We start from the raw sequence: 13,130 nt of genomic DNA, 5'->3' as shown, positions 1-13,130 counted from the left end.
CTTTTTGAGAGTAGTGATGACAGCTGACTTAAAAGGAATTAGGAACAAAAGCTGAAGAGATAGATCCACAAACAGTATGGGCTAAAATAAAAGCCATATAAATACCATGGCTACAAGAGCAGGTCTGAAGCTAGGAATTTTGAGGTCAGTAACTCATCTCTCTTCTCCACGAAGTCTGTCCACCATCTACAAGTTTCATGTCTGGAATGTGATGGATGCCTCCCCATTTGCCAGGATGAGAGCAGCTCAAACAATATCAAGAAGCCTGACATATCAAAAAAGCAAAGCAACCTTTGCACCTTCAGAATTCACTGCATTCACCTCTGGCAAATAGTGACAGTGGTGTACTGTCTACATGATGCACTGCAGGCAATCTCCAGGGTCCTCAGACAGCACCTTGCAAACATACAACTTCTTACCAGCTGGCAGGGCAAGGGCAGCAGATGCATTGGAACACTACCACCTGCAAAATCCCATCCATGTCTCACACCAGCCTGATTTGTAAATACATCGCTGTTCCTTCAGTATCACCACGTCAAAATCCCAGAATTCATTTCTTCCCTACACCCCAAGGATTGCAAGGATTCAAAAAGGCATCTCTCTGCTACCTTATCCAGGGCAATTAGGGATGGGCTTAAGTGCTGGTCTCACCAGCGACATCTGCATCCTATGACCAAAGTGTTTAGAAAGTAATGAAAGGAATTATTTAATCCAAATAGTTTACCATTTATGATTCGTACAACACAAGTAGTTATTTATTTCTAATTTGTAGTCCCTGAAATGCCACATCAAACCTACTTCTATACATAAAATGCAATAAAACATTAACCTGTTACAAGGGTTTGAGGTGGTAAGAATGCTGCACAAAGGATATCATTTTGATGCTGGGCTTTCCCCTTCCATTCTGAAGGCTGAACGAAAAATTCAGTAAGTGTATCCATTCTGAAGACAGTTATTATTCTGGAAGAAATAATTGAAATATTTGCACAATGAAGCAAACCTACAGACTTACAGATGAAGACTTTGAGTTCTCTAAGTTAGAGATGTCTCCAATGACAATAGTTAATTCCACAAGAAATGGGTTGCTGTGAGATAATATAATCTTGGACACTTCAACTTGCCATATCATAGAGTGAGTTGTATAGAAAAGCACAAGTTATTTCCCAGATTCTTAAGTTCTCAATGCTGACTTTATTGCACAACCCAAATGTAGAAAGGTGAAAGGGTTACAATTCTGAACTTTTATGGTGATAATAATAAGTGAATGTTGGTAAGTGTCTAGGACAGGTTTGTGCGTATGCATTTACTGTGGCCAACATGCAGAGTATTTTTGGTCGTAGGGAGTGTGTTATATTTGAAAATAATAATGATAGTGATGGACTGAGCTGTAGCACTTAATATACATGATGGTACAAAGTTGGTCCACTGCAAAAGTCCTCAAATCACCTGGGAAGATCCACTCTCAGGGAGCAAACATAGAAGAGCCATCCCGGTAATAAATGCAGGAGCAAATTAGCCTGTGGTTAGTCGAGTAGGGCAGAAAGTAAATGGCAGAAGGCAGCAAGGCTAGAGGAAGTGGAAGCAGGAATGAGAAGCGGTGCCAGATAGATGAGCGAGACCAATGATCATGGCCAATGAAGTTGGGGAGGGATGATCAGCAGAGTCCTAAATGGCCGAGTGTGATCGAGGGATGGGGAATAAGGGTAGGGAGTGAGGCCAAGTGTCTGGGGAGTAACAGTAATGTTGCAAAGTGGAGAAAGAGGAACTGCAAGGAGTAGGAGCTGGAGAGATGCAAAGAGGCTAGAATGGGGTAGAGATGTGGTTAGGCTGGGAAGAGAAGCGAGGGCCTGAAAATGGTGCAAAAGGTCTGAAAGGTAAAAGAAGAGTTTCAGATATTTCAGCAAAGGGATATTCACCCAACTGAACTAATGAATTCCTTGCCAATTAATATAGTGTCTCTGGTTTGAAGCTGCAAGGGTTTAGGAGCCACTAAATGGAAGAAAATATATTGAAGGCATACATTCTAATTCTTCTGCTGCTGTGTGGATCTTTGAGACCTATACATGGCAGCAACTTGCAGAATCAGAAGTCACAGTATCCACATGCTGATCAGCATGCATGGATCCTCCAAGTATTTACATATTATGCCTTAAATGTTGTAAATTACTTGTCATGCTGTGACTGAATTATAAACAGGTGCACACTTTTAGCTGTGACCTGACCAGCCCACAGTAAGTATTCTTAGGTTGATGGTCTTTTATCTATAGAAATGCATAAGTTTATTTTTCAAAAAAATATTGTTGCTCACTTATGCCTGCTGTCTTGTGCCTAAGAAACTGTGGTGTCTAAGAAACTGATTTTTTTTCTTTTATACTGTGGCGTTTAATGGCGTTGTGATGATTATTGAGGACACTAATGAATTATTCTGAATCTCCTTCTGTGACAGTCCAAATCTTCAATATGTCCTTGGCAAGATAGAAGGCATTGTTACTATGTGGCTGCATTACCAAATAATATGCTTGCAAAACTGAAAAAGGAGCCTGAAACCCAAAAGGTAGAACACAAAAATTGAAGTAAAGCCTGAAGAGGAACTCTTTGGAGTAAGTAATATTTTGGCCTGCATTGTAAAAGCGTGAAGCAACAAAAATACTATATCATTTTCTAAAACATTATTACCTCAATAGCTATGTGAAAAAGTCTTAAAGGAGCAGAAAAAAATGGATTAGTTCCAGAAGGTACACATTTCTGATTTTCATCTTTTGACCGTGACATACCTTTCCCAGCCTAATACCAGAATACTTCTTTTTAATATCAGGATCTGGGAGATATCAGCTGCTTGGTCCCTTCCTGCATTCAGCTTATGATGGCAATGACCATTAAAATCCCAAATCTGTCAATACAAGATACAACTTCAGGGATTATAGTTTCACAAATGAGGTATTTTATATATTATGAGTTAATACCTGTGTTTTTGAAATAGAAGGACATGGGGTTTTTTTAAACCACATTGTTATTATTTAAGGTTAATTGAATTTAATATCAGACACTGACATTTTAGTTAAAATAAAAAGCTAGACATCTGAAATAAAACCAGAAAATCAGGAACACAGCAAACCATGTAGCAGCTGTAAAAAGAAACGGTAAGTTATATTTCAAAGTTTACACCCCTTATTAGAACTCATAATTCTGGTGCAAAAAGCACAGCAAAAATGCATAAAACACACTTAGTTTTTGCTGAAAAATATAAATGACAGCTTACATTCATTTAATTCTAAATATGCCTTACAATCACAATGTGCCTTACAGAGGAATGAAAAAGTAGAGAACAAATCACTAAAGAGAAATTATGATGAGACTGAAGTATGCCAAAATGTTTTGAGCAGGTTTAGCTATACTAATGCAGATCTTGTAAACAGGATTGAGGAGACTGAAAGGTTTGTCAAGAACGATGGGATGAAAGGGTAAGAGTTGCATACAAAATGGAGAAAGGTGAGTGATTTAGTAAACTTCAACAGCAACGCAGTCAGGATAAGGGCATGACAAGAATGTTAGGAATTAGAGTATTCACGAAGGAAGACATTATTCAATAAACCAATATACTTTGTTTATATTTTCTAATCCAAAGGTTAAGTGGATATGTGGTTTTCCAGTCACCATTTCAATGAGTGCTCTGCTATTTAACCATGAGGTCACAGGCTACCTCACATTAAATGGAGCTTGTAAAATTACAAGTTATTTACATAACTAATTAACTTAACCTCATAGTAATTTAGAAGATAATACATAGTAAATCTTACTTTCACTGTTCCATCAACACTTGCAGTGAAAAATTTGGTCTCAGAGGCATCCAGTGCCATTGTAGTAATCTCAGAATTGCCGTGGCACCCAGTAAATTGCTTTACTTTTTGACCAGTTTCGATCATCCAGACTGTAACAGTAGATCCAGTGTCTGAACTGATAACCTGAAAATAAAGGACATTTGTCTAAATTTTCATGAGTTTGGAAGAGGTTTTCAACATTGCCAAAATGGTGCCTATGGCCCAATCCCAAGGTTCTATCTCCCATTCCCAATCCAGAACCTATCATTTTCTCGAATGGGAATGGGTTGTAGTTTGCACATCAGTGGTTCACAGAGACAGCTGCATGTGTAAAATTACAGTGACATTCAAACTCATCCAATTTTCATTCATAAGATGTTCAAAACATGATTCATGGGCTTCAGACCTTTGAGGAAATGGTGTGTAACTGCTGGAGTAATTTAAAGAGGAAGGTTACCACTTTAGAGATATCCAGGAACCTCTTTGGGTGAGACAAAGTGCCCTTCAGTAACAGTGGACATGAATGCACATAAAAGTGGAGATGTCCTGTGAAACTGTCAAGATTTAAAGGCATTTAAATCTCCTACTCCATAAATGTAAAAAAAAAGGTCAACAGTTGAAAATAAAAACACAGAGCTTATTATTTTACCCTGCCTGTCAGCATAATTCTTAAGGTTATCATTACAGGATTGATTGCTGTGTGATTGATTGCACGACCTATCATTATCACAGTGGGGTGTCCATCAGTTCACAATTTGCTTGGAAACTCCAAGTGAATGTAATGTTTTTGATGTGGGATGATGAATATAATTGTTTTCATAGGGGATTGCATATCTGAAATAAATTTTAACTTTGAAACAGATAAAACAACTGAAGGAATTTAAAGGTTTTTAATTAGTTTTATGAATGAGAACTTTTTGAAAATTAATTTGGTAACTGGCAACTCAGTATGATTCCTGAAGTCTGACCATAATGGATATTGGGTTTGTTGACATGAAGGTGGATGGTGGATGGGAGCATAGATTGGCTTGTGTTGATGTCAATTTGTCTTAGGGATATAACGTGTCATGCAGAGTAGGTAGTTGGGCATAGGTTTGCATAGGGGTATGAAGGCCATGGGGGATGAATAAATGGCAAAAGATTGCATATGGCAAAGTGTGTGTGGAACTATGGAGAATGGTGGGGCCTAAGAGGTGGCATGGACAGTCTGAGGCATATATGCATCATACAAAGAAGCAAGGAGGAAATGTTAAATAAATATCAACCATCATATCATTGCTTATTTGAGAGAACAATAAAATATTTAGAAGGTAAACAGCAGCTACATATGGATGCTTTTTTTTTAACTGAATACTACTCAAAACTGCAACAGATCTTCTAGAGAAGCATTTAGAAATGAGAGTTACAATCAAACTCTATACAGAATAGAGCTTTATGGAGAATTAAATGCAGTTGAGAGGAAGAGTTATATTTCTCAGAAATATGGTAACTTTAAATTATAGAGATGTTTTCTAATGTGGGCCATTTTAAAATCTTCAACAATTATTTTAGGTAAATTTAGTGAATGATTGGAATCACAAGTCTAGAGCATTCTTCTTTGTCTTTTCCAATGGAAAACTGTAGGAACGTTTTCTGCTGTTTCAAACCATGTCTAGCAATATTTACTTCTTAGTTTAACCAACTTAACTTAAACCTCAACTCATTTCATTTATCTTTACTTTACCTTACTTTGATTTAACCCAAACTTTAAATTTAACTCTATAAGTCTGGTTCAAAACAAATACTACTCTGATTCAAATGAAGTGGCCAACTTTGCTGTTGGTGTAGGTTCTTTTTCTTCTCTGAAGATGACTTCACAACAAGCACTTCTCAAATGTTGGTCTTAAAGTTTCACTCCTGCAAAATCCTTTGTGCTAGTAGCTTTTATTCCAAAATGTGATCATCCTTTCAGAAACCTCACTGGCATACAGTCAATAAATTGACCAAACCTGATCATACCATCCAATCCCAGCCAATGGAGTCTACTGGTCAACAATTCCCAAATGTTTATAACAAGTCGTAAACAGCCACATACGATGCTCCATATAAGTAATATGGTGCCAGTGTGTCTAGCAGACAACTGTAAAATCTCCCATATTTGGTCAACACAGGAAACTGCAGGTTACAGCTTAGTGGAAAAGTCACAACATGTCTTGGCTGCAGTTTTAACCTAGGTCAGATTTTAAATTAGCTTGACCAAAATCTCTTGTCAGCCATGGCTGCCTCATCCTTCCCTTAGATTGTTTCTTCTTCCTTGGATGAATTTCTGCTATGCCTCCCAAATTACCTCCAGAAATTCTGGCCATTGCTGCTTCATCATCTTCCTCTTCCAATTAACTCTGATTAATCTCTCCCTCATGTCTTTGGAGTTACCTTTACTCAATTGTACTACTACTACACCTGATTCAATCTTCTCCCTCTCAAGCTGCAGGCTGAATTCAAACACATTATTGTCACTGTCCCCAAGGTGTCCCTTCACATTAAGCTCCCTAATCAAGTCTGCTCACTACACATCATCAAATCCAGAATTGCCTGTTCCCTAGTGGGGTCTACCATAAGCTGTTCAAACAAACTATCCAGAGGCATTCCACAGATTTCTTGAGATCTGCTCTCAACTGATTTTCCTAGTTGAAAGTGAGGACTGCAGATGCTGGAGATTTGAGTCAAGATTAGAGTGGTACTGGAAAAGCACAGCAGGTCTGGCAGCATCAGAGGAGCAGGAAAATCGACGTTTCAGGTAAGAGTTTCCTAGTCCAACTGCATTATAATAGTGCCTTTCTGACATGCCTTTTCTACCTCCTGATTTATTTTCTTCCCACATCCTGACTACTGCTATGGGGCCTGTGCACATCTTCCATCAAGGTCCTTTTCCCTTTACAGTCCCTCAACTCTAGCCACACAAATTCTACACTTTCCAAATCTATATCACTTCTTGCTATTGATTTCATGTCATTTCTTACTAACAAGGCAACTCTGTCATCTGTGCCCATCTGCCTTTCCTTTCGATAACACATTTATCCTTGGATATTTATTCCTCAGCCCCGATCCCCTTGCAGCCACATCTCAGTGATACTAACATCGTACCCTCCAAATTCAATCTGCACTACAAGTGCAGGTACCTTGTTTTGTATACTGTGTGTATTTAAGTACAACAGCATTAGTACTCTGTTGACTGGCTCCTTTCTCATAAGTTATCCCCTTATCTGCTGTGCCTGAAGTTAGATTCCTGACCTTTTCCATACTGTCTGTCCTATGACTTGTTCGAGACTATTAGGTATTTCTGGCTCTTCACTGGCTCTTTCCAGTTTCCTACCCACCAACAAAATTGGAATAGAATAGTTGACTAGAAATACTGCTTCCTTCCTCCATAGCAACATGGAGAGTCTTTGCCTGAATTTGGCCTAACAATGTGTTTCCTCCACTGTGCCAGACAATGACACTGGAGCAAGTTTGCAGCTTTGGCTGTCCCTCATGGATATCAGTTTCAATTCCTTCAACAATGGCTCCATCTCAAGCCTTTTACAACTTCATCTGCCAAGTCTGTGCTGTGGAAATCCTGCATATTGCACCCGAAATATAGCATGAGATTTGAACACACACATGGTCTAAAGATCAAGCAGCAGGGCCTCTCTATTCCACTGTCATCAGACCATAGTAAACATGAAGGGAAATGAAGGTGAAATAAGGAAAACATGGTACTATACGTACATAACATCAAGCCTGTGATTTCCACCCATTTGAGGAAATCGTTTTTCTATCTGATTCTTTTCCTCATGAATCCTCCTTCCCCCAAAGACACCCTTTCCTCCAGAGAAGGTCTAACTACTCTGTGGTGCCTTCCCACACCATCACCACTTGCTGCTGAAGGTTCCGTAACACTTAACATCTTGCACTCTTGATAACATTGTTCTGTCTCTACTTTCACTCACCTGCTTGAACAAAGAATTAAAAAGCACGCAAGTAACAGACTTTTCATGACTTTTCACGCATTGACTATTCTCTTGCTTCATCTCCAACAACGTCAGTTGATTGTTGAAAGTGGTAAAGAGTTGGCCAGTGGTTTCATTAAAATAAAGAATAGTTTGGAATTCCAGGCATTTTGGAAATATTCCAGCAAGCTTCTGGATACAAAGTTGATTCTGCATGTCCCATATTCGTAATACCTAAAATTATTTCAAACTGTTATTCCAACTAATGAATAAAATTCACAACTGACAATGTTTAATGTATATTTGAACTGAAAATAATGTGAACATAAACAAAGAACACGAACTAGTGGCGCCCATTCTGGTTCATATCATTAAAGTTTAGTTAGGGAACTGGAGCTGGAGTTGGATGAACTTCGGATCATTCGGGAGGCAGAGGGGGTCATAGATCGGAGCTATAGGGAAGTAGTAACTCCAAAGATGGCAGATAGACGGGTGACAGTGAGGGGGACTGGGAGGAAGCAGCCAGTGCAGGGACCCCTCAACTTGTTCCCCTCAAGAACAAGTATACCGTTTTGGATACTTGTGGGGGGGACGACTTACCAGGGGTAAGTGACGGGGCTCAGGCCTCTGGCATGGAGCCTGTCCCCGCTACTCAGAAGGGAAGGGTGGAGAAGAGCAGAGCAATAATAATTGGGGACTCAATAGTTCGGGGAACGAGAGAGACTCACGTTTGGTATGTTGCCTCCCAGGTGCAAGGGTACGTGATGTCTCTGATCGTGTTTTCCGGGTCCTTAAGGAGGAGGGGGAGCAGCCTGAAGTCGTGGTCCATATTGGCACCAATGACATAGGTAGGAGGAGTGCTGAGGATGTTAGACAGGCTTTTAGGGAGCTAGGTTGGAAGCTCAGAGTTAGAACGAACAGAGTTGTTGTCTCTGGTTTGTTACCCGTGCCACGTGATAGAGAGTCGAGGAATAGGGAGAGAGAAGAGTTAAATGCGTGGCTACAGGGATGATGCAGGAGGGAGGGATTTCGGTACTTGGATAACTGGGGTTCTTTCTGGGGAAGGTGGGACCTCTATAAACAGGATGGTCTGCACCTGAACCTGAGGGGCACCAGTATCCTTGGGGGGAGGTTTGCTAGTGCTCTTGGGGGGGGTTTAAACTAACTCTGCAGGGGCATGGGAACCCAGACTGTAGCTTTAGAGTGCAGGACCTGGAGTGTAGGGAGGTTAGGAATATGGCATCAATCTTAAAGGAGGGTGCCTGTAAACAGAAGAGTGGCTTGAAGTGTGTATACTTTAATGCCAGAAGTATACGAACTAAGGTAGGTGAACTTGCAGCGTGGGTTGATACCTGGGACTTCGATGTTGTGGCTATTACGGAGACATGGCTAGATCAGGGACAGGATTGGCTGTTGCAGGTTCGAGGGTTTAAATGTTTTAGTAGGGTCAGAGGTGGGGGTAAAAGAGGGGGGGGGGTGGCTTTGCTTGTCAAAGATAGTATTACAGCGGTGGAAAGGAAGATGGACGAAGATTTGCCATCTGAGGTAGTTTGGGTTGAGGTTAGGAATAGGAGAGGTGAGGTCACCCTGTTAGGAGTCTTTTACAGGCCTCCTAATAGTCCTAGAATCGTTGAAGAAAGGATTGCGAAGATGATTCAGGAGAAGAGTGACAGTAATAGGATGATTGTTATGGGGGCTTTAACTTTCCTGATATTGATTGGGAAAGCTATAGCTCAAGTTCGTTAGATGGGTCAGTGTTTGTGCAATGTGTGCAGGAGAGTTTCCTGACACAATATGTAGATAAGCCAACAAGAGGTGAGGCCATACTGGATTTGGTTCTGGGTAACGAACCAGGCCAGGTATTAGAACTAGAGGTAGGTGAGCACTTTGGGGACAGTGACGACAATTCGGTGATTTTTACTCTAGTGATGGAGAGGGATAAGTGTGTACTACAGGGCAAGAGTTATAGCTGGGGGCAGGGAAATTATGATGCGGTGAGGCATGACTTAGGATGTGTGGATTGGAAATGTAGATTCCAAGGCAAGAGCGTAATTGATATGTGGAACTTGTTCAAGGAGCAACTATTGAGTGTCCTTGATAAGTACGTACCTATCAGGCAGGGAGGAAAGGGTCGTGTGAGGGAGCCGTGGTTTAATAAGGAATTGGAATCCCTTGTTAAATGGAAGAGGGCGGCCTTTGTAAAGATGAGGCGTGAAGGTTCAATAAGGGCGATTGAGAGTTATAAGGTAGCCCGGAAGGACCTGAAGAGAGAGCTAAGAGCAGCAAGGAGGGGACATGAAAGGTCCTTAGTTGGTAGGATTAGGGAAAACCCTAAGGCTTTCTATAGGTATGTTAGGAATAAAAGAATGACTAGGGTAGGAATAGGTCCAATCAAGGATAGTAATGGGAAGTTGCGTGTGGAGGCTGAAGAGATTGGGGAGGCACTGAATGAATACTTTTCGTCAGTATTCACTCAGGAACAGGACATTGTTGTCGATATGAATACTGAGGCACGAATAAGTAGAATGGATGGCTTTGAGATATGTAGAGAAGAGGTGTTGGAAATTCTGGCAAGGGTGAAAATAGATAAGTCCCCTGGGCCTGATGGCATTTATCCTAGGATTCTCTGGGAAGCAAGGGAGGAGATTGCAGAGCCATTGGCCTTGATTTTTGTGTCCTCTTTGTCTACAGGAGTAGTGCCAGAGGACTGGAGGCTAGCAAACGTGGTTCCCTTGTTCAAGAAGGGGAGTAGGGATAATCCTAGTAACTATAGGCCAGTGAGTCTCACTTCTGTTGTGGGCAAAGTCTTAGAGAGAATTGTAAGGGATAGGATTTATGCACATCTGGATCGGAATAATGTGATCAAGGATAGTCAGCATGGTTTTGTGAAGGGCAGGTCGTGCCTCACAAACCTTATTGAATTCTTTGAGAAGGTGACTAAGGAGGTAGATGAGGGGAAAGCGGTAGATGTGGTGTATATGGATTTTAGTAAGGCGTTTGATAAGGTCCCCCATGGTAGGCTACTACAGAAAATACAGAGATATGGCATTGAGGGTGAGTTGGAGGTTTGGATTAGGAATTGGCTGGCTGGAAGAAGACAGAGGGTAGTAGTTGATGGCAAAGGTTCATCTTGGAGTGCCGTCACTAGCGGTGTTCCGCAAGGATCTGTTTTGGGACCATTGCTGTTTGTCATTTTTATAAATGACCTGGAGGAAGGGTTAGAAGGTTGGGTGAGCAAGTTTGCGGACGATACGAAAGTCGGAGGAGTTGTAGACAGTGAGGAAGGATGTGGCAGGTTACAGCGGGATATAGAGAAGCTGCAGAGCTGGGCAGAAAGGTGGCAAATGGAGTTCAATGTAGCTAAGTGTGAGGTGATTCACTTTGGTAAGAGTAACAAAAAGATGGGGTACTGGGCTAATGGTCGGATACTTGGTAGTGTGGAAGAGCAGAGGGATCTTGGTGTCCATGTACACAGATCTCTGAAAGTTGCCACCCAGGTAAATAGTGCAGTGAAGAAGGCATATGGCGTACTGGCTTTTATTGGTAGAGGAATTGAGTTCCGGAGTCCTGAGGTCATGCTGCAGTTGTATAAGACTCTGGTGCGGCCGCATCTGGAATATTGTGTGCAGTTTTGGTCGCCATACTATAGGAAGGATGTGGAGGCACTGGAACGGGTGCAGAGGAAGTTTACCAGGATGTTGCCTGGTATGGTAGGAAGATCCTATGAAGAAAGGCTGAGGCACTTGGGGTTGTTTTCATTGGAGAAAAGAAGGTTTAGGTGTACAAGATGATTAGGGGGTTAGATAGGGTTGACAGTGAGAACCTTTTTCCACGTATGGAGTCAGCTATTACAAGGGGGCATAGCTTTAAATTAAGGGGGGGTAGATATAGGACTGATGTTAGGGGTAGGTTCTTCACTCAGCGAGTCGTAAGTTCATGGAATGCCCTGCCAGTAGCAGTAGTGGACTCTCCCTCTTTATGGGTATTTAAGCGGGCATTGGATAGGTATATGGAGGATAGTGGGTTAGTGTAGGTTAGGTGGGCTTTGATCGGCACAACATCGAGGGCCGAAGGACCTGTACTGCGCTGTATTCTTCTATGTTCTATGTTCTATACTATTGGTTTTAACACTTTGTAGACTTTTACATTAATAGTTGAAACTATTAGAGAAGAATTTATGAACATTTTGTCTGCAAGTTTATAAAGCAGCCACCACATATTTGTTTGCTTTTAAGAATTATATACAAATGCACATACAAGGTAAACTAAAGACAGTTTGCATTTACTTTGTCCTTTGAAAAACTGAAGAGTTGTCTTCGTGCAATGTTAAACTGAACTCCTATTACACTAGCGAGATGACCTTGTAAAATTCCACTGGGTTTCGACATGTAAGCGTTCCAAAGGTAGATCTGATGATCTACAGCTGCAGAAGCTATTGGAAATAAGGTACAGATCAGTACAGTCAAAAATGATGCAGACCAAATCACAGTATGTCACATTAATATTTCCTTGTAATAGGTAGCTGTACTAAATTAATGTACACTCTCATGAAGTGGTCCTCAATAAATCAGATTCATCTATTTAAAAACTTAACACAATTTTGTAAATCATGAACTATGTCACAACGCTAATGGCAGCGTCATAATACACAAGTGGCTGCCTTAATCTGGACATGACTATTCTTTGTCAGATATCAAACTGTAGAAGTATAGAAAATGGGAGCGGGAGTAGGCCATTTGATCTTTTACGCTTGCTCTGCCATTCAATATGATCATAGCTCATCACCTAATGCAGCACCCTCCTCCCACTTTAACTCAAAAGAGCATTTGATCTTTTTAGCACTAAGAACTATATCTGACTCCTTCTTGAAAATATTCAATGTTTTGGCCTGAAGCATTCTCTGTGGTGGAGAATTCCATAACAAAAATATTTACTTTCTGAAATTATTACTACTCAATAGTAAAAATGAGTAATTCACCCTTCCACCTAAAGAAGCAGCTCAAGCCTCCAGCCTCAAATACAAGAACTAACTCCAGTCATCATTTTGCACCTAGAAGTGGTTGTGAATGGACTGTTGGTTGAGAACATTTATGCTAAATGTCATCTTATCCTCAAAAGTATCTTCGAACAGAGATCAACATATAATTATCAGGGCCAGAAGTCCTGGAGGATTTGCTTCCCTCCATCATCCCCACACAAGTCAAGGTCTTTGTAGCACTCTGACTACAGTCGTAGGTGAGATTACCATAGACTGAAAGGCAACTGGAACCACCAATTTCCAACCGTTTTTTTGCCCAGCACTTTCTCTTTCAATTACTCATGTCGTTCAAACATCCTACTGGGA

At 40.9% G+C, this 13,130-nt stretch overlaps 1 protein-coding gene across 1 annotated transcript in view; it reads right to left on the bottom strand.

Annotated features, from left to right (window-relative positions):
• The window catches only part of LOC140478972 (cilia- and flagella-associated protein 337-like), a 61,531-nt gene that overhangs the window by 25,284 nt on the left and 23,117 nt on the right, over positions 1–13,130 (bottom strand). Inside the window, exons 7-11 of the mRNA XM_072572681.1 lie at positions 12,073–12,218; positions 7,787–8,020; positions 3,798–3,962; positions 2,775–2,890; positions 830–960 (exon numbers count right to left, since the gene is read on the bottom strand). Coding sequence (XP_072428782.1) covers positions 830–960; positions 2,775–2,890; positions 3,798–3,962; positions 7,787–8,020; positions 12,073–12,218 — 792 coding nt within the window. The remainder of the gene's footprint in view (positions 1–829; positions 961–2,774; positions 2,891–3,797; positions 3,963–7,786; positions 8,021–12,072; positions 12,219–13,130) is intronic.

Source organism: Chiloscyllium punctatum, chromosome 6 (assembly GCF_047496795.1).
Source record: "Chiloscyllium punctatum isolate Juve2018m chromosome 6, sChiPun1.3, whole genome shotgun sequence".
NCBI lineage: Eukaryota > Metazoa > Chordata > Chondrichthyes > Orectolobiformes > Hemiscylliidae > Chiloscyllium > Chiloscyllium punctatum.
The sequence above is the reverse complement of the archived record's forward strand: the minus strand, read 5'-3'. Positions and strand labels throughout refer to the sequence as shown.